Raw genomic sequence first — 17,966 nt, forward strand, 5'->3', positions numbered from 1 at the left:
TATCCATTTAGAACTTAAAACATACAAAACCACAATATCATTTTACTATTTTTACTACATAAAGGATCACCAATCAAAATATATACCTTACATTTCTCTTTTTTATAAAAATTTCAAATTCTTAATTATTTAATAGGTGTGTGTGTGTGTGATGGTTTACTTAATACATGTCACAGCGAAAACAACAATACCACTCCATTGTCACTAACAAAACAGTAGATTTTATAAATTTAAGTGCGATGATTCAAACAGTAAATAGTACAAAACAAAGATTCCTTCTCCCATTGATCAGGAGCTCTGTTTCGATCTCTTCATCAGCTCTATGAACTCTCTAAATGCTGCATTCACAGGACATAACAAAACAAACATACAAAAATCATAATTAATCTTCTGGTTTTTCAGTACAACTGAAGCGTAAGTGTCTTTGACCGAGTTCAGACTCAGTGTATGAAATAGAAAGGACAGTTACCGTTATCAGAGTCGTGAGGTCCAGGGGAGGCTTCAGGGTGGTACTGGAGAGACATGACATTCATTGCCGGGAAAGATAGACCTGCACAGCTTCCATCATTCAGATTGACATGTGTCACTTCCACTCCTCCGGGAAGTGAAGCTGGATCAACAGCATAGTTGTGGTTCTGACAAAAATTACAGAGAAAGACAATGACACACAACCAGATTCAGATTCTGTCAAACTTGTAACCATGTTCCTAGCACAAAGGTTCCAAACTTGAGCTGAAAAGAATAAGACGCAAGGAAATATACCTGAGCACTGATCTCCACCTGGCCAGTTCTGTTGTTACGAACTGGGTGGTTTCCTCCATGATGACCAAACTTCATCTTGAAGGTCTTACCACCCAAAGCTTGGCCGAGCAACTGATGACCCATACAGATTCCATAAACAGGGACTTTACCGAGAAGCTCTTTAACTGTCTCAACAGCATATGGCACAGCAGAAGGGTCTCCAGGACCGTTGCTGAACAAAATCCCATCTGGATTCATTTTCAGCGTCTCTGAAGCTGGCCATGTCGACGGAACAACAGTGATTTGACATCCGTATGAAGATAAACGTCTTAGGATGTTTTGCTTGATTCCAAAATCGTAAGCGATAACCTTCGAATTCAAGAGAAAAGTATAGAAAAAAAGAGAGTAAGAAGCTGGTGTGGAGAATTAATAAGAGAAGAAGTAGAGAAGTAACAATACTCACTTTGTAGGATTTCCCATCGCGTGAATTCGTGTTGAAATCCCATTCAGGGTTTGTTTTGTCAACCCACTCATAGGGAGATTTACATGAAACATCACTTATTAGATCAATACCTACAAGATTCAAACAAGCAGACCAAAGAAGTTCAATATTCCAAAGGTTATATACTTATATTCTACTGCAAAAGAAAGGAAACTGTTTCTGACCTACGATATCCCATGAACGAGACATTTGCAGAAGCTCGTCATCTGTTTTGGACTCTTCTGTGCTCAACACCCCGATAAGACTACCATCTTCTCTTAACCGACGGGTGATTGCTCGAGTGTCAAGATCATCTGATAGTGTTTACAAAAACATCCCCAAATAGAGTAAATCAGACATCCAATTTCATAACATGTAAACAACAATCTAAATAGTATAGTGAACACAAGGAACTTACAAACTCCCATGATGTTTCTTTCGGTTAGATAGTCAGCAAGTGTTTTCGTGCATCTCCAGTTTGAGGTACTGACAAATTTACAATTTCGAAATTTAGGGACTTTTAAATGAAGACACGCCCAAAGAAACATGCTTGTTCCCGTGCAATGGAAATGAACACTTACCTGATGCTTAGATTTCTTATCACCAAACCAGTAAGAAAGCATTGTCCAGATTCTTCATCATCTAGAACAACAACCATTACAAATGTGATAAGAAACATAATGAACATAAGCTTTAACAGTGTACAAGAATTTTCCAAAACTGGCTACTCACCGGGATTGACACCAGTGTTACCAATTTGTGGGTTTGTCATTAGCACAAATTGACCAGCGTAACTAGGATCAGTTAGAATCTCCTGATACCTTTCCAAAAAAAAATTAAAAAGATTAGTTAAAAGCTCTTAAAAATAAAAACCGTTGAGGATGATACTGATACCCATAACGTAATGAAAAATCAAAACTTTACCCAGTCAAGGAAGTGTTAAACACCAATTCCGCAATACGAGTTCCTGGAGCACCAAAGGTCTTAGCCGGCCAGATTGAACCGTCTTCTAACACAAGCCTAGCATTGTACGAAGTCCAAGGTTTCTCCGCAACACCTACGATTGATAAAAATCAAGACTTCTTCACATCATCATTTCCCCCTCAAAGGAAAAAAAAAAAAATCCAAGCTTTATCATTTATTCAAGAAGTCGACTATAAAAGAGGCCAATTAGAGACAAGGGTCTCCCAAAAGCAAAAAAAAATTACCAGAGGTTGACAGAGTGAGTGGAGAAGCGGAGCATCGGATGATCGAAACCCTAAATCCACGGCCGCGACGGTCGAAGGAAGGCTGGGAAGAAAAGCTCGTAGGCAATACAAAGCCCAGAGTCCTCGTTGCCATGGCCATATTGTTGTTGTTTCTCAGTGAAGTGAAGGACAGAAGGAGACAGTGGTTGAGAGAGAGAATAAAGAAAAAGAAACGGCGTCGAGGTTTTTTGGTTTAGGGTTGGGCCGATAGCCTCATTTTTGTTATCTTTTATTTTTGACTTTTGTTGACTTTTCTTCTCTAGTAACTTTGTCACATAATCGTCGCTTTTTTGTTTATATAACGAACGATTTCAAAGTATATACTATAATGATTCACAGCAAAAAGGACACTGATAAAGCAATTGGTTTGGCACAACAAAGGAACCATTTGATGACCTCTGGTTGAAGCAGAATATCCCAGCCATTACGATTGCTAACAGAATTGGCGATAAAGAATTTTTATTTATGGACAAAACGATTGGAAATGTTCTGAAAACTGTGGCAATTACATTGATCTGTTCTGAAGTTTTTAGACATATGGGGTAAAAATTTCTGTTTCTTTCTTTCTTTCACTGTTGTAACTTGTAACCATCGAAATGAAGCGAGAAATTGACTCTTACGAGGCAAAACCTCTTGGATTTGAAGTCACTTCAGTCTTCAGGTAATGAGTCTATTTTTGATCTTGACGGTTAATGCATATACGCCATAAGAAGGAATATGCAGTAGTGCTACCAACAAATACCTGCAGGTGCATGCATTAATAAAACTGTTTAAGGATCGGCAAAATAATTTCATTTTTCCTCAGTACCAATCCTGATTGATCTAGTATGTAAATGTTTTGAAAACTTACCATACTGGAGCCATGCCTAATGACAAGTCGAGAAATGGATATGGCCACCTAAGTCAATTGAGGAATAGAAGTGTAAGATAAAATCAAGAACTAAAGTGTAAGATATAACAGATGACAGAGAAAGAGGATGAAGAAAAGTTCTTAGTTCTTACCCTACTGAGATAAAAACATGGAGAATCCATTGGAAAAGAACGAAACATCCTGTCCACAAGATGAAGTAAGCGAACCTGAACAAGGGAAATTTCTGCAAAGCAACACCAAAATAGACCTCAGGTTGATACATTGATGAAAAAAAACAGAACTTGTTTTTACATCATATGTGCAGAAGAATGAAGTGTTTTACCAGACGGTTAAGAGATGTGTCAATAAGCAGCAAAACGAGGTTGCTCGTGTGCAAATTCACAGTCATCTGAAACACACAATTTTTTGCACTAGAAAACTTGAGACATAGTACAGAACATATGCAACATAGAAAGTGCCTTCAGCATTGCACAGGCTCAACTATTAAACGTTAAGGAGAGAGTTCTTGATGAGATGGCACGAAAACTTACAAAACTCATCTCATAGTCCTGTAAAGACAGAAACGGGAAAATCACCGTCCAATATATACTGTCTGTAAGCACAGATGCTCCAGCACCCATCTGTTTTTCAACAACCAAAGCGCACAAGTACCTCGGTGATCACAAAACATACCTGAAATCTGAAAGTTGCAAACTATACATATCCAAAATATTTGAGTCTACCTGAAATATAATCTGGAAGAGATGGACACATGAGTTTAGTGCTTTTGAATCAGAAGTTTTACTCTTCTCGAACGAAACCAATTTGTCCCCGTTAATAAGGGGAGAACGAAACCCGATCTCTGCATCATTTCCTACTTGATCAACCATGTTACGTTGCTTCTTGTATTGAAAACACCCATAAACTGAAAGCAATGATCCCATCTACAGAACAAACACATTCATCCACACAAGTTTGACTATAACCATATACATATATACACAATATCGAGATCAAAACATACCCCAAAGTAGATTGCTATCAACGTGAATGTCCACCTACCAATCAAAAACACCAAACACATCTCATAAATCTCAATCAGAAACATTCTCAAAGCCTTAAAAGTTCTTTCTCTTTACACATAATAAAGGAGATATTTTTACAGAACTTACTGAGTGTAATAGTAGTAAATACGCCATCCACGGTTAACAAGACGGACAATGTTGTTAACAAGAAGAAAGCAAAACCCGAGAACCCGGAAACCCAGTAACCAACCCGGATGGATCCGCTTAAAACAAGGTCTCCAAACATCATCAATGCACAGAACATCACCATCACGACCATCTTGTGGTGGTTGAGTTTGTACTGAACTATCCTCGTACTTCCATAACACGAATAAAGAAACAATCATTGGTGTTATTACCCATATCGCACAAAGTAACACTCTCCAGTTAAACCAGTACTCAAAACTGGTCAATCCCAAAACAATCTCAAGATTCATTTTTTCTTCAGTTGATCCGTCTGAATAATTCGGATCTTCAGATCCGAATCTCAATTGGATCAGTACCGGACTTGAGAAACCAGATCAGACCCGTCTCTGCAGATGAATCAAAGTAACTTATTTGATTCACAATACACATATAGAGATGTTAGAATATTAAGACTAAGTAGTAGCGTGAATACTTAATACTTACGGAATGTTAGGTTTCTTCTAGTTCTTGTTCTTGAGAAGTAACGTGAAGTTTGTGTATGTGTGTGATGGAGAAGTCAATTTGAACCTTTGATTAGCGTATGAGAGATATCGTATAAATCTCCAGAATTATCCAGTGGCGGTGTTAGAGGCCCACTAAAATGGAGAAATCGAAGAACACAAAGTGGGAGACAATTGACAGGTGGGACATTTGAAACGGCGTCGTTTTCGATTCGTTGTGTACAGTATTTTATTTTATGTATGTATCTTAGCATTTTTGGAATATTGTGTCATCCTCTATTATCTTTCTATCCAAACAAGTTCCAACTAAATTTTTTACAATTTCGTACAATCAAACACAATCATTTTCTTATTTGATAATATTAATTTTCTAAAATCTATCTATCTAACTTAAATCAATATGTTAGATTAAAATATAATTCTCTTTTCATTTTTATTTAATCTTATATTTAATTCTTTTAATTACTATTTAATACATAAAGTTAAAAAAAAATTATTTTTTTTCCGCATATGATGTTATTTGAATTTTTATAAACAGATATATATTAAAATTTGTCTTAGGATATTTGTAATCAAACAAGTATATCCACATATAGAGCTTGGAATACATTTTCGGAGTAAAATAGGGTGCCATCACTTTTTGCCGACTTCGGGTCGGGTTTTTAACTAAAATTATAACCGATTCAATTATTCGGATCCTCTTTTAGATTGCCGAATATTTTGGGCCGGTTTTTAATACATTGTGTACTTATTTACATCCAATTAATGTCAGTTAATGCCCATTGTATCTTAGAAAATATCTAATTTGCATGCCGAATTTTTAGGAACGAGTTTGACAAGAAGACTTTATAACCCAAATTATGTAATCACACCCTCTTAATCACATCCCTATAATATAGCAACTAATTCAAGATGAATTCATCTTAAGAATTATCTAATTTTGCGTTTAATAAACAATTACATATTTGATTATATCTTATTAGCTTTAAATGTACACTATTAATCCAATAATATTAATTTAGAATCATAATAAGAATATGTCATATCATTCATTCCTAAATAATAACTAACAAATTGTAAAATGTAGATTCTCAACTTGCGAATCAAGAGTTTCTACAAAACTCTACCTACAACCGTTAACAATATATATATATATATATATATATATATATATTCAATTCACCATTGACTACAAGCACCTCTAAACCATTATAGTATCATATCAACAAAATAATAGACTCGTGGTATACCACGCGGTAAAACCTAGTCTATCTTAACATTTTTGGAGTACATTTTTCTGTCATCCTCTCTTATCTTTGTATCCAAACAAGTCTCAACTAAATTCTCTACAATCCTTACAACCAAACACAATCATTTCCTTATTTGATAATATTAATTTTCTAAAAATTATCTACTTAATTTAAATCAATATGCAATCATTCTCCTTACACTTTTATTTAATCTTATATTTAATTATTTTAATTACTATTTAATACATAAAGTTAGATTTTTTCCAGCATATGATGTGATTTGAATTTTTATAAACGGATATATATTTTAAAAATTGTCTTAAGATATTTATAACCCAACAAGTGTATCCACATATAGAGCTCGAAATACATTTTTAAAGTACAATAGGGTGTCATCACTTTTTGGCTTTTTGCCGGTCAGATTTTTAACTAAAATTATAACCGATTCAATTATTCGGATCCTCCTTAAGATTACCGAATATTTTGGCTGGTTTTTAATCCATAGCATACTTATTTACATCCTATTAATGTCAATTAGTGCTCATTGTATCTTACGAAAGATCTAATTAGCATGCCGAATTTTTAGGGCTGAGTTTGACAAAAAGAATTGATAACACAAATTTTGTAATCACATCCCTATAGTATAGCAACTAATTCAAGATGAATACATTTTAAGAAACATCTAATTTGCGTTTAATAAACGATTACATATTTGGTAAGTTCTTATTAACTTTAAATGTACACTATTAATCTAATAATATCAATTGAGAATCAAAATAAGAATATGTCGTATCATTCATTCCTAAATCATAACTAACCAAATCATAAAATGTATATTCTCAACTTACGAATCAAGAGTTTATACAAAACCTATCTACAACCGTTAACAATATATATATATATATATATATATGCAATTAAACATCAACTACAACCACCACTAAACTATTACAATATCATATCAATAAAATAATATATTTGTGGTTTACCACGGGGAAAAACCTAATATAAGCATAAAATGACAAACATTTCTGAAATGAAAAATATCTACCAGCTCATCATATTCTTTTTACTATTTATGGTGAAGTCTTAAAATAAGTTTTTTTTTTCTCTCATGTGAAATGGCAAAAAATAAGAAAAGCTTTACTGTATTTAGTTTTTTTTTATAGTAAGCTTTACTGTATTTGGTTATATATTTTTCTATTGGGATTTCAATTTTCTATGAATCTGGTCAAAATAACATTAATGAATATAGATACCAATATATATATATATATATAGATACCAAAAAGTTATTTATACTTTTTAATTAGGTATGTATGAAATTTTGAATGGAAAAAAAGAAAATATAACAAATGGTATGGAATACAATTCAAAAACACAAACGTATCCACGAAAGTATGATGAAAAATATGACAATGTAGATTTCTTGTTAAAATGAAAGGTCTTTGGAAAAATATATAAATTCAATAGAAAAACGAGAACTTCAATAAAACCACGATATATATTACATGTCCAATTATTTAATTATAAAGCACTAATTTGAGTTCATAAAAGCATAATTAAACATAAAGATAGATACGATATAACCAAGTTTGACTTATTTTATATTACGGTCTAAAGACGGCCATGAGCAATCATCTCCAGCAAAGCAATCTCGTTCATCATAACTTCATCACACCCATGCATCACCATCCAGCTATCAGTCATTGGCTCATTAAGCTCCATGGTTACACCACTTCCAGAACCAGATGCGGAACCAGAAGTAGACGCACAAGTCGAAGACACAGCCGCCAATGATGGGATCTTCCTTTTATCGTCTAAATCCATGTTCATCACACCATCAACAATATACTTACACTCATCCTCTTTATCCTCCTTGACCGCGGCCATTACACCCTTGCCTTTATCTCTCATGTTTTTTGGACCAACGTTCGAGTTTGGGGTCATGAGGGTGAGGGTATCATCCTTGTAGGTAACAGACCTTATGTAGTTCTGAAGAGTGTTGCTGCCAAGTTGAAGGGATATTTCATCTTTTCCTTTAGCCCTCCTCGAGTGTTGTCGACGTTTCGTCGCATTCCAATGGTTCTTGATCATGTTTTCTGTGCGTCCAGGGAGTTTTCTAGCGATCTCAGCCCATTTGTTCCCAATCTGCTTGTGAGCTTCAATCAGAATGATATCTTCTTCTTCAGTCCAACCATCTTTCTGTAATATAAAACAGAAAATATGCATAAAATGACACATATGATATTAAATTAAAGTATATTTTTTTTATTGGGTTGTTACATTGTTATGAAAGAATCTGAGTGAAAATGACATTAGTTTAATTGTCTCACCAATTAAAAAGTTTTGTCCACAAGAAGATGACAAAATGCCTTAAATTGATTGTCATAGACATATATGTATATACAAACAAAATTTTAAAGTAGTCATGCATGAATTAAAACCGTATACATATTGACAAGTGTTAAAAAAGTTTGTTTAATTCCCTTAGAAGATTCTCAATGTAATATGTATGAATCTGAACATATCGAAGATGATATATACTTTGCTTTTTTTTTTTTTTTTTCTTTTTTTTTTCTGTGAAAAAAAATGAAAAAAAAATTGTGTTTGTATAGCATACTAATATGTTTTACAAAACTTTACGATCTTTGTAAATTTCATCATAAAATAACTAAAATATACATATTCTGTGCAATTATTTAATTTCTAACAATTTATTAAGATGAATTTGTGTTTATATATGCATATGCGTGTATCACCACACCGTGATGTATCATATTGTATGTAATCATTAAAAAATAAACACATAATTCTATTTGCTTATGTATGCATGATGTCAATTTGAGTGATGAACACATCAAGTTGATGTATGTATCATAATATATGTATATGTATGCTTCTCTAAATATTACACACAAAGACGACCATACACATATGCATATATAAATAAGAAGAAGGTAAGAAATTAAAAAACCTTGATATCGGGACGAAGATGGTTATGCCACCTCTCTCTGCACTGTTTTCCAACTCGTCCTTGAAGCATCTTTGCAATCTGAGACCATTTTTTAGTTCCATGATTTTCCACTAATTTCACCAATAACCTAAATATAGGCAAAATCATCAGAAAATCTTGTTATTAGGAAACAAATCATACCATATTAGGAAATTTATTTATTGAGGATTCCAAAGAAAGTTTAGATTTTATTTTTACTTGTCTTCTACAGGAGTCCATTGTCCTTTGATGATGCTAGCTTTTTTTGCGGGTTTACAAATTCTCCTCATCTGGAATCTCTTGTTCTTCTTCTTGACCTGCTCAGTCTTGATCATTACCTGATTATTTTGACACCGAGATATGATGGTGTCTTCGTTTGCGCTCAAGTTTGGTTTCAGCATATTGAATTGATTAGACTCAACCAAAGCCAGATTGAAGGTTGACTCGGTCCCAAAGATGAATCCTTGGTTTTGGTCATTTTCCCACATAGTACTCTCATGTGTGACATGTGAAATGTTGGATTCAACAGTTTGCGAGGTGGTGTAGGCCATGCTGAAAAAACCTTGGTCGTTGGATGTGCCATGAAAATATGTCTCGAAAGTTTCAGTGCATGGAGAAGGAGTTATGCCCCTATTGGTTTCTTTTGACGGTAGTTCATGTGTGTGAGGCTGCATATCAAAGTAATACGGAACAATATTTAGACTTTGAATAAAGTGATCAGAAGTTGAGCTTGAAGTTTTTGATGTGAAATTCTTGTGACAAAGATAAGGGTTAGAGTTTACCATCGATGGAAGATGTGACCTATCGAGATTAATCTGGATAGGTTTGTGATGCACATTGTGTATACAAGAAAAATCATCTTTTGTAGTGAGGCTATCGTCATAGATAACGGCTGCGAGATACGGATAATGCAATTTGATCACTGACTCGAACTCCATAGTTCAAAACTAAATATAAACAAAGATTAGAAGATGGATTAACTAAACAAAAAAAAAAGTTGAGTGAAGTATAAAATCCTATGTCTGAAAGAAGAAATGAGTTGGTGAAGAACACAAAGACATTTTTTTTTTTGGTTTAAAGAACACAAAGACTTTAGAGAGAGCAATTTAATTTGACTGCAAATAAAAGATGAGGAGTAAAGTAATTGATAAACAAAATTAAGGAAGAGAGGGTGAAGTGATGGTAAGAGTAGAATACTAAGCCTTATAAATAATAACAAAACTGTGAATGGTGATGAGCTGGCAATAACTTTTATAAATTGTTTGAATAAAAAAACTTATTTTTGTAAAGACAATTTGGTAGTCTAAGGATAAAATGGTCTCTAAAATTGGTCATGTAATAATCATGAAGTCGTTATAAGGTAGTTTGTATTGTTGCGGAAAATTCTCGGGCATAATTGTGACAAGTGTTGAACATGTAAGCAGTATTATTTTAATTAGCTGTGTGATTATTTTTTTGGTGTTATGATGTTAATCTAATAGTTTTTATTTAACAAGGGTCCACATTTTCTCTGGTCCCACAAAATTCAACTCTAAAACATTGACTAAGAAAATAAGATGATAAATTTATGGTAACAATTTTATTTTATAGTATTCAATTGTTCCACTAGATTTTAAGGTATAATATATATATATATATATATATATATATATATATATATATAGCACGTAAAGTATGTATCGAACCGCTGTTGAATTTATATGTAAATAATGTTCCTTAAAAATTACTCATTTGAGTCAATCATTTTAATTTTAATTAGTTGGGAAAACTGTATAATAGATTTTAATAGAAATTTAAGAATTCTTAAAAACTTTCATATTATCCTAAAATATTAATATTTCTATTCAATAGAAGGACATTTTTAAAAATCCACATGGAAACACAACTTAAAAGCCAAATAACAATATCAGATAAAACAATTTAGATGTTGTAACTGAATAGCGACTCATATGATTTGATTCCATGATATTTTGTACCAAAAACATAAACTACTAAATACATTACTTCAACTTTTTGATAAATAATTATTAAACATGTGGACTCTTAAAATTACTAATACTATTTAATGATTACAATTTCTCATTGTTGTAAATTTAGAATCAACCAAAGACATAAGTTATAATAAAATTTTCCAACTCGAAATCAAACGATTACAACTAAGCTAGGCATCACTAGACTTTGTCAATGTGTGAAATAATTACTATAGCAAATTTCGATGATACAAAGTGATTATTGTTTCAAATATTGGCTATGTCCAATGATTTTCAGCTATGAAAGTTTTCACACATCATACACATAATGCATGAGAAGAATCGACAAAATGACCAAATCTGATAAATATAGTGAGATAGGCAACTCTCAATCCTCTGTTTCCGAGTTCTTATGGACCTATCCTCTAAATTTGTTGCTTATTTTATCTATGCAATCTTTGCTGTGAGCTTGTGCTCCCAAATCATGTACCTTTGTGTAACATTTGTTTCCTCTGTTTGGGTTGATTGAATGAATGCAAGTATGAATTGACAAAAAAAAGGAAACTCTCAATCCCACTCTTACAAACGATTTGAATTTAAATCGTAATTCGTCTTTTCGGTTATTGGAGTTTTTGTACCCATTAAGGAAAACTAAAAAACAAAACCATTTAAAGAAACTCGATTAGGTCTGTCACGAAAATAACCAATCAGCCTGACACATTTTTCAGGTGTTTTGTCGGCGTTGAGAGAATGGACCGATCGTCTAGGAGTTGGAATTATTGTTTCAATAGTTGGCTTGTGACACTTGCTACGTTGTGGAAACGTAACGATTAGTATGATGGGTGGACTGATCAGTCTAGCCTTTTCTTGAAACACTAACTTCATGTTTCTGCTTCTAACTTCTAATTTTAACACAAACAAGCCCCAAAACTTTCAAACTCCAATACAGCTTCATAAAACTTGTATAAGACACAAGACACGACAAAAAAAGACACAAAAGATCCGACAAACGATTCAAGACGAATACTACATGAATCACCAAAAATGCTAAAACACCATATATCAACGTAGTTGCTTAGGTGAAGAGGTAACCATTAGCTTGATTCTTCTTTAGTGAGCATAAAATGATTTTAAGATTAAGAACCAGTTTTTTAGAGGGGTTATGTTTTCGTGAAGGTGATAAGTTACATTAATTTAGTGGTACGTTGCTATATTTTTAATAGAAAGAAAACAACCAAATCTCACACATAGTATCTTAGTGTTTTTTTTTAATGGTATTTGTATATTTTTTGTTGTAATGTACAGAGATCATATCTAGATCTCTCCAACTCACACCTCCTTGATTATGCATGAATAAAATTATATTAAACAATATTTAATAAGGTCTGGTGACTAAGTGTTGAGTGGTTTGATGAAAGTAATCCAAGTTGTTAATTGACAAGTGACGAACTTTAGCAAATCAGATATAATGATCACAACTATTATGTGAAAGCATGCAATATATATATGGTTTTATATGTACGCCCAAATTTAATATTAGTGAGTCAATGAAGGAACATCCAAAATTTTGTGAACAAATAGTGAGGGAAATAAAGAGTTTGTGAGTTGAAAATTCTAAGACGGAAAATAAAATGTTACATGTATTTGAGAATTCAAATAGACAATAATGAATGTTATCTCCTAGAGCCATTTTTGTTGGGTAGAACGTAAGGGCCCATTAATACTTAATGTTCAAGAAACTTGGTAATTCTCGGCTTCTCTTAATGTAAATGATTTAGATGCAATATTTACTTGTCATGTCGTGATTCATAGGTAAAAACAACACTTCTCACAATTTCCTTATAATTTATGGCTTTTTGGTAGGGACTGTTACCGTTATATTATACGCTAGCTAGGAATGATTTATCTGTTGTTTTCACAAATGAGTTGGTTTTGTTGAGATTATGTGAAGTACTCGCGCGAAGAAGCATACAAAATGAATACGCTCAAAGAAGAACATATCATACAAAAAAAAAAGTTGAGTAATGCAATGAATGACCCCTATAACGCTTTGGTTAATTATACATTCTATAAGCCCTTCCTATATAATAAACTTATTTTCATAAAATAAAGTTTCAAACTTAATCTACTATTATTTAGTTGATTCTAAATTATGTATTATGATACGGTGTTGTTGAATCTGATATCTGTAAATCATGTAATTATAATTTTATAATCTAATGTTGCAATATTAGAAAAAAATTATATTTTTCACTAAAATTTGGTCTTATCTTAAAGTCAAGCTATTTTTATTATATACATGTATTTTGATCACCGATGTGGGTAATGATTAACGGGAGAGATATGTCGTATCTTATGAGGGCTTGACCAACATTTGTGCCAATTTTGGTATGTATGGACATTTGGTTCATTTGTGAACAAAAGAGGGAAGTGAAAGAGTTGTGGTTCCAACACCGCCAATAGTGACAGACCTACCGAGTACAAATGGGATAGTTCAGTCCGATGATGGGTTCGTTCACGTGAGGCAAAGGGGTAGGAAATCTGGGTCGCGTATACCAAATGGGAGAACTATGGCAGAAGGGATGAATAAATAGATGGGAAGAAATCTTCGGGATCTACGGCAGGTGAATGATTCAAAGAATATTTTGAGTACAAACAGTTTTGGAAAGTTGAGTGAGGATTTGGCGGATAAGGAAATTTACGCTTAAGTGGTTCAGAGGAGGACATATAAGGAAAATAAAGATCCTAGAATGGCAATATCGCAGGGGAAGAGTAAAACGCAAACAAAGGCTGTCGTTGAGTCTAGGCCTATGGTGAAGCATAATGGGCCGGTTGATGGAGGTAGAGGTCAAAAGAGTGGTAATAGTAAAGGGGTCATCTTAAGATGCCCAAACAACATAAAATTGCTAAGCCTCTTAAGGAGTTTGTGTTTTGCCCAACGAAATAATAAATTGAGCTCTTTGTCAGTGAAAAGAGAATAAAATTCTTGAACAAGTCTGTGAGAGATTTGGGAGCTGTTTCGTAAATGTGAGCACATGTAATAATGTAGAGGGGTTTGGATCTCTGATTCGGAGGATATTGTTCCGATTGCTATGGAGGAGGCGCATGAGAAATCGATGGGTATATCTCGAGAAGTTAGTGAGCCATCAGAGGTGGCGATGGAGTCCCACGATGCTTGACGTCTTTTCATGGTTATTTTAATCGTGAAAAGATTATCAATGATTAATTGTCTATTGTGGAAATTTAGGGGGGAAATAAACAAAATTTTTGACAATCAATTTGTTATTTACTCTAGAAGTGTCATACCGATGTACTTGTTATCTTTGAAACCCATGCTGGAGGAGATCGAGCCGATCAAATTTTCAAGAATTGGGATGGAAGATAAGCTCAAAGTAGATGTTGTTGGTTAAAGTTGAGACTTATGGTTGCTATGGCGATCATGGATTGGGGATGTGGAGGTGGTTGAATCTGCTAATAAGTTTATCCATGTTGTTGTGGTGAGTAGAGTGGAGCTTTCGAATCTGATCATGGTTAATACCACAACAAGCAGGAGAACTAGCTTATGAGATTGGTTAAAGGAGTTAGTTCACGATTTGACTGGACCGGTGGTAATTAGAGGTGAATTTGACACGATTGTTCACTTAAATGAGAGGATGGGGGAATGGGAGATTGACGTCTGACTCTTTGGCATTTGAAGACTGGATTTATGAGATGTCCTTGATTGATATGAGCTTTCAAGGGAATCAATATATTTGGCAGAGAGGAAGAGTGAAAGCAAATTTTGTGGCAAGGCATTTTTGATCGGGTGCTTTTTTGTCCACATGCACGATTAAAATGGCAGGAAGCTAGTATTAAACATCTACCTTTTTGCATCTGATCAAGCACCTCTTTATCTGCAATTGATGTTAGAGATGACTGGGAACGTGAAGCATCGACCATTGTAGTTTGAGGCTTCTTACCTGAGTCACCATGGGTTTAAGGAGTTGTTGGTTAAGCTCCAACAAGTATTGAGAAAGTGGATCCGTGAGGTATTTGGAGAGGTTCAGGTTCGAAAGGGGATACTGCTGAAAGAGATGATGGAGGTGCAGACCCTCATAGAGCATAATCAAACAGATGATTAATTGGAGAACGAGAAGATATGTTTCTAGAAGTCGAGAGAGCGATGGATGGTTCATGGAGATAAGAATACGACTTTCTTTTACACTTCTACTATTATTGAGAGGAGGCGAAATATGAGATGTTTAAGGATGAGGCGGAGAGTTGGATAACGAATGGCCAAGAACTTGAGAAGCATGTTGTGGAATATTTTAGGTGGTTTTATTTATTATGTGGATTAGACAAGCGTTCAACTTTCACGGGACGACTTTGTTAAGTTGTCATTGGAGGAACAAACTAATCTTAATTAATTTTTTCTAGTGAAAAAGATAGAGAAGGCTATTCAGAGTATGGGGAAGTATAAAGGACATGGTCTGGATGGGTTCCAATCCGTTTTCTATCAGAATTTTTGGAAGGTTGTTGGAAAATCAGTGGCCCGCTTTGTTTTTGATTTTTATTGCCATAGAGAGAGTTGCAAGAGGAGAATAATGATGTTATTGTTGTGCTTATTCCAAAGATGGGGAAACCAGAGAATATAGCACAGTTCAGACTCTTTAGCTTGTGTATTGTCTTGTTTAAGATTATTACGAAAGCAATGGTTGGGCGGTTAGAGCGGGTAATAAACAAGCTAATTGGACATGCACAATCGAGCTTTATTTTGGAGCGCTTAAGCACAAGCAATATTGTAATTGTCCAAGAAGTTGTTCAATCCATGAGACGTAAGAAAGACACAAAAGGTTAGATGTTATTGAAGCTAGATTTAGAAAAAAACTCAAGACATAATTCGTTGGGATTTTTTGGAGGATATGCTTAAGACGGTTGGGTTATTAGAGCAATGGTTCAGCTGGATAATGAGTTGTGTGACAGGGCCGGCTATGAGTGTCTTGTGGAATGGAGAGAAGACATAAGCTTTTAAACCATAAAAGCTCTGACAAGGTGATCTGTTGTCTCCATATATGTTTGTGTTATGTTTGAAACGGTTATGTCAATTGATTGAGATAGAGGTTGAGTGGAAAGCATGGAAACCGATCAGTTTTTCTAGAGGTGCCCTAAACTTTCTCACATTTGCTTCACGGATGATCTAATTTTATTTGATGAAGCCTTAGTAGCTCAAATTCGAGTGATAAGGAGTGTGCTGGAAAAATTTTGTTTAGCATATGGCAAAAAAGTATGCTTAGAAAAGTCTAAATCTTTATTTCAGAAAACGTTTCGCGGTAATTAGGTAAGTCAATTAGCTATGAGAGTGGGATTGGATTGACTCGAGAATTGAGTAAGTATCTTGCCATGCTGATTCTTCAGAAACAGTTTATTAATAATGAAACGTTTGGGGAAGTATTGGAGAACGTTATTTCGAGGTTGGTGGGGTGGAAGGGGAGAACGCTAAGCTTGGCGGGTAGAATTACTTTACTAAAATCATTGTCGGGTTCAATTCCCGTTCACTCGATGAGCACAATAAAATTATCATCACACACTCTTTAGAAGTGGAATAAAGTTTCTAGATATTTCTTGTGGAGGAGCACTGCAGATAAAACGAAAAAGTTATTAGTGGGATGAGAATCAGTTTGTTTTCCTAAAAGTAAAGGTGGGCTTGGTATTCGAACTGTGGGTGCTATGAATAAAGCTTTGATTTCTAAGACATGGTGGCTTTTACTAATACCTTATGGGCGAGAGTAGTTCGCAATAATTATAAAGTTGGAAATTCTAAGGATCGATCTTGGACAATGGTGAAGAACAATTGGTCTTCTACTTGGCGAAGCATTGGTACTGGCTTGCGGGAGATGGTCTATATTATATTTGAGTTGGATCATTGGTGATCATTGAATGAGCCTTTGTTGGATACAGTTATTGGTGGACTTCCCACTAAGTATGAGCAGTTGACAGTTCGGGAGCTATGGAGAGATGGTATTGTTTGGGATCTTCCTCAAATAGTATCTTATGTGGCAGAAAACCAGCGTCTGAAATTTGTATCTCTGGATGGGAAATTCATTATAGTTCTGCCTATACCTTGTTGACAGGGGCGAGGGATCGATTATCTTGGAGAGAGTCCCTGGATGGGAGATTCACTATAGTTTTGCTTATACCTTGTTGAAGAAGAATGGGTTATCTCAATAGAGTAGGAAAAGTTTCTATTCTTGTCTATGGCAGGTGGTGGCCTAGAGAGGATAAGGGTGTTTCTTTGGCTGGTAGCTAGACAAGTGATTACGACAAATCAAAAACGCCATAGACGTCACTTATGTGACACTAATGTTTTCCAAGTGTATAAAGGAGGGATGGAAACAATTCTTCATGTCTTGCATGATTTCCCCGCAATAGCTGGCATATGGACTCAGCTATTATCGGTGCGAAGGCGACAAAATTTTTTTCAAGATTTCTCTGCTGGAGTGGCTTTATGAAAACTTAGGAGAAGGTTGTGATGGGGCTGAGGGGACTTCATGGTCGAGAAGTGGAGGTGTGGAAATCTTTTTGGAGACTCTACATTATGGAAGGATATGGTACAATATATTAAGAATCTCACAAAAGAGATCATTTTTGCTGCAGTCACTAGAGCTGCAGCCTCATCCTTGGGCAGAGTCGAGAGGTTGGTTCGCTGGTTATGCCCGCAGGCAGGTTAGTATAAGTTGAACAT

The 17,966-nt window shown here is 34.5% G+C and overlaps 3 protein-coding genes across 5 annotated transcripts; all 3 read right to left on the minus strand.

Annotated features, from left to right (window-relative positions):
* Nucleotides 1-98: 98 nt before the first annotated feature.
* Nucleotides 99-2,796, minus strand: LOC104790431 (carbamoyl phosphate synthase small chain, chloroplastic-like). The gene is made up of 10 exons (XM_010516183.2): nt 2,431-2,796; nt 2,147-2,279; nt 1,955-2,043; nt 1,804-1,864; nt 1,641-1,708; nt 1,408-1,536; nt 1,205-1,314; nt 763-1,110; nt 470-635; nt 99-338 (listed from the first exon to the last, which is right to left on the minus strand). The coding sequence occupies exons 1-10, from the start codon at nt 2,567-2,569 to the stop codon at nt 289-291; spliced, it is 1,293 nt and encodes a 430-aa protein (XP_010514485.1). The 5' UTR covers nt 2,570-2,796; the 3' UTR covers nt 99-288.
* Nucleotides 2,797-2,911: 115 nt separating this feature from the next.
* LOC104790432 (uncharacterized) lies at nt 2,912-5,244 on the minus strand. Of its 2 annotated transcripts, none has more exons than XM_010516184.3 (9): nt 5,014-5,244; nt 4,492-4,916; nt 4,344-4,377; nt 4,063-4,263; nt 3,871-3,960; nt 3,663-3,728; nt 3,472-3,563; nt 3,320-3,367; nt 2,912-3,211 (listed from the first exon to the last, which is right to left on the minus strand). In XM_010516184.3, exons 2-9 carry the CDS (start codon nt 4,818-4,820, stop codon nt 3,127-3,129), a joined length of 945 nt encoding a protein of 314 aa, XP_010514486.1. In that variant the 5' UTR covers nt 4,821-4,916; nt 5,014-5,244; the 3' UTR covers nt 2,912-3,126. The 2 variants fall into 2 exon arrangements, with proteins under 2 accessions (XP_010514486.1, XP_010514488.1); XM_010516186.3 differs by having other exon boundaries at nt 4,492-4,936; nt 5,014-5,140.
* Nucleotides 5,245-7,727: 2,483 nt separating this feature from the next.
* LOC104790433 (transcription factor MYB118-like) lies at nt 7,728-10,498 on the minus strand. Of its 2 annotated transcripts, XM_010516187.3 has the most exons (4): nt 10,058-10,498; nt 9,495-9,943; nt 9,258-9,384; nt 7,728-8,485 (listed from the first exon to the last, which is right to left on the minus strand). In XM_010516187.3, exons 1-4 carry the CDS (start codon nt 10,211-10,213, stop codon nt 7,898-7,900), a joined length of 1,320 nt encoding a protein of 439 aa, XP_010514489.1. In that variant the 5' UTR covers nt 10,214-10,498; the 3' UTR covers nt 7,728-7,897. The 2 variants fall into 2 exon arrangements, with proteins under 2 accessions (XP_010514489.1, XP_087309011.1); XM_087452885.1 differs by having other exon boundaries at nt 9,495-10,341.
* Nucleotides 10,499-17,966: the final 7,468 nt, after the last annotated feature.

This window comes from Camelina sativa, chromosome 6, assembly GCF_030686135.1.
Source record: "Camelina sativa cultivar CO46 ecotype springtype chromosome 6, ASM3068613v1".
NCBI lineage: Eukaryota > Viridiplantae > Streptophyta > Magnoliopsida > Brassicales > Brassicaceae > Camelina > Camelina sativa.

Excerpts from the sequence above, each read along its gene's own strand:
- LOC104790431 (XM_010516183.2), bottom strand. The coding sequence starts at position 2,569 with ATGGCCATGGCAACGAGGACTCTGGGCTTTGTATTGCCTACGAGCTTT. Across the intron at positions 1,315-1,407 it reads TCGTTCATGGGATATCGTAG|GTATTGATCTAATAAGTGAT; the intron begins GTCAGAAACAGT and ends TGAATCTTGTAG. Across the intron at positions 1,111-1,204 it reads GCGATGGGAAATCCTACAAA|GTTATCGCTTACGATTTTGG; the intron begins GTGAGTATTGTT and ends TTGAATTCGAAG.
- LOC104790432 (XM_010516184.3), bottom strand. The coding sequence starts at position 4,820 with ATGAATCTTGAGATTGTTTTGGGATTGACCAGTTTTGAGTACTGGTTT. Across the intron at positions 4,378-4,491 it reads ATTTACTACTATTACACTCA|GTGGACATTCACGTTGATAG; the intron begins GTAAGTTCTGTA and ends TTTGATTGGTAG. Across the intron at positions 3,961-4,062 it reads TCTTCCAGATTATATTTCAG|ATGGGTGCTGGAGCATCTGT; the intron begins GTAGACTCAAAT and ends GTTGAAAAACAG.
- LOC104790433 (XM_087452885.1), bottom strand. The coding sequence starts at position 10,213 with ATGGAGTTCGAGTCAGTGATCAAATTGCATTATCCGTATCTCGCAGCC. Across the intron at positions 9,385-9,494 it reads TGGACTCCTGTAGAAGACAA|GTTATTGGTGAAATTAGTGG; the intron begins GTAAAAATAAAA and ends GCCTATATTTAG. Across the intron at positions 8,486-9,257 it reads ATCTTCGTCCCGATATCAAG|AAAGATGGTTGGACTGAAGA; the intron begins GTTTTTTAATTT and ends TTTATATTACAG.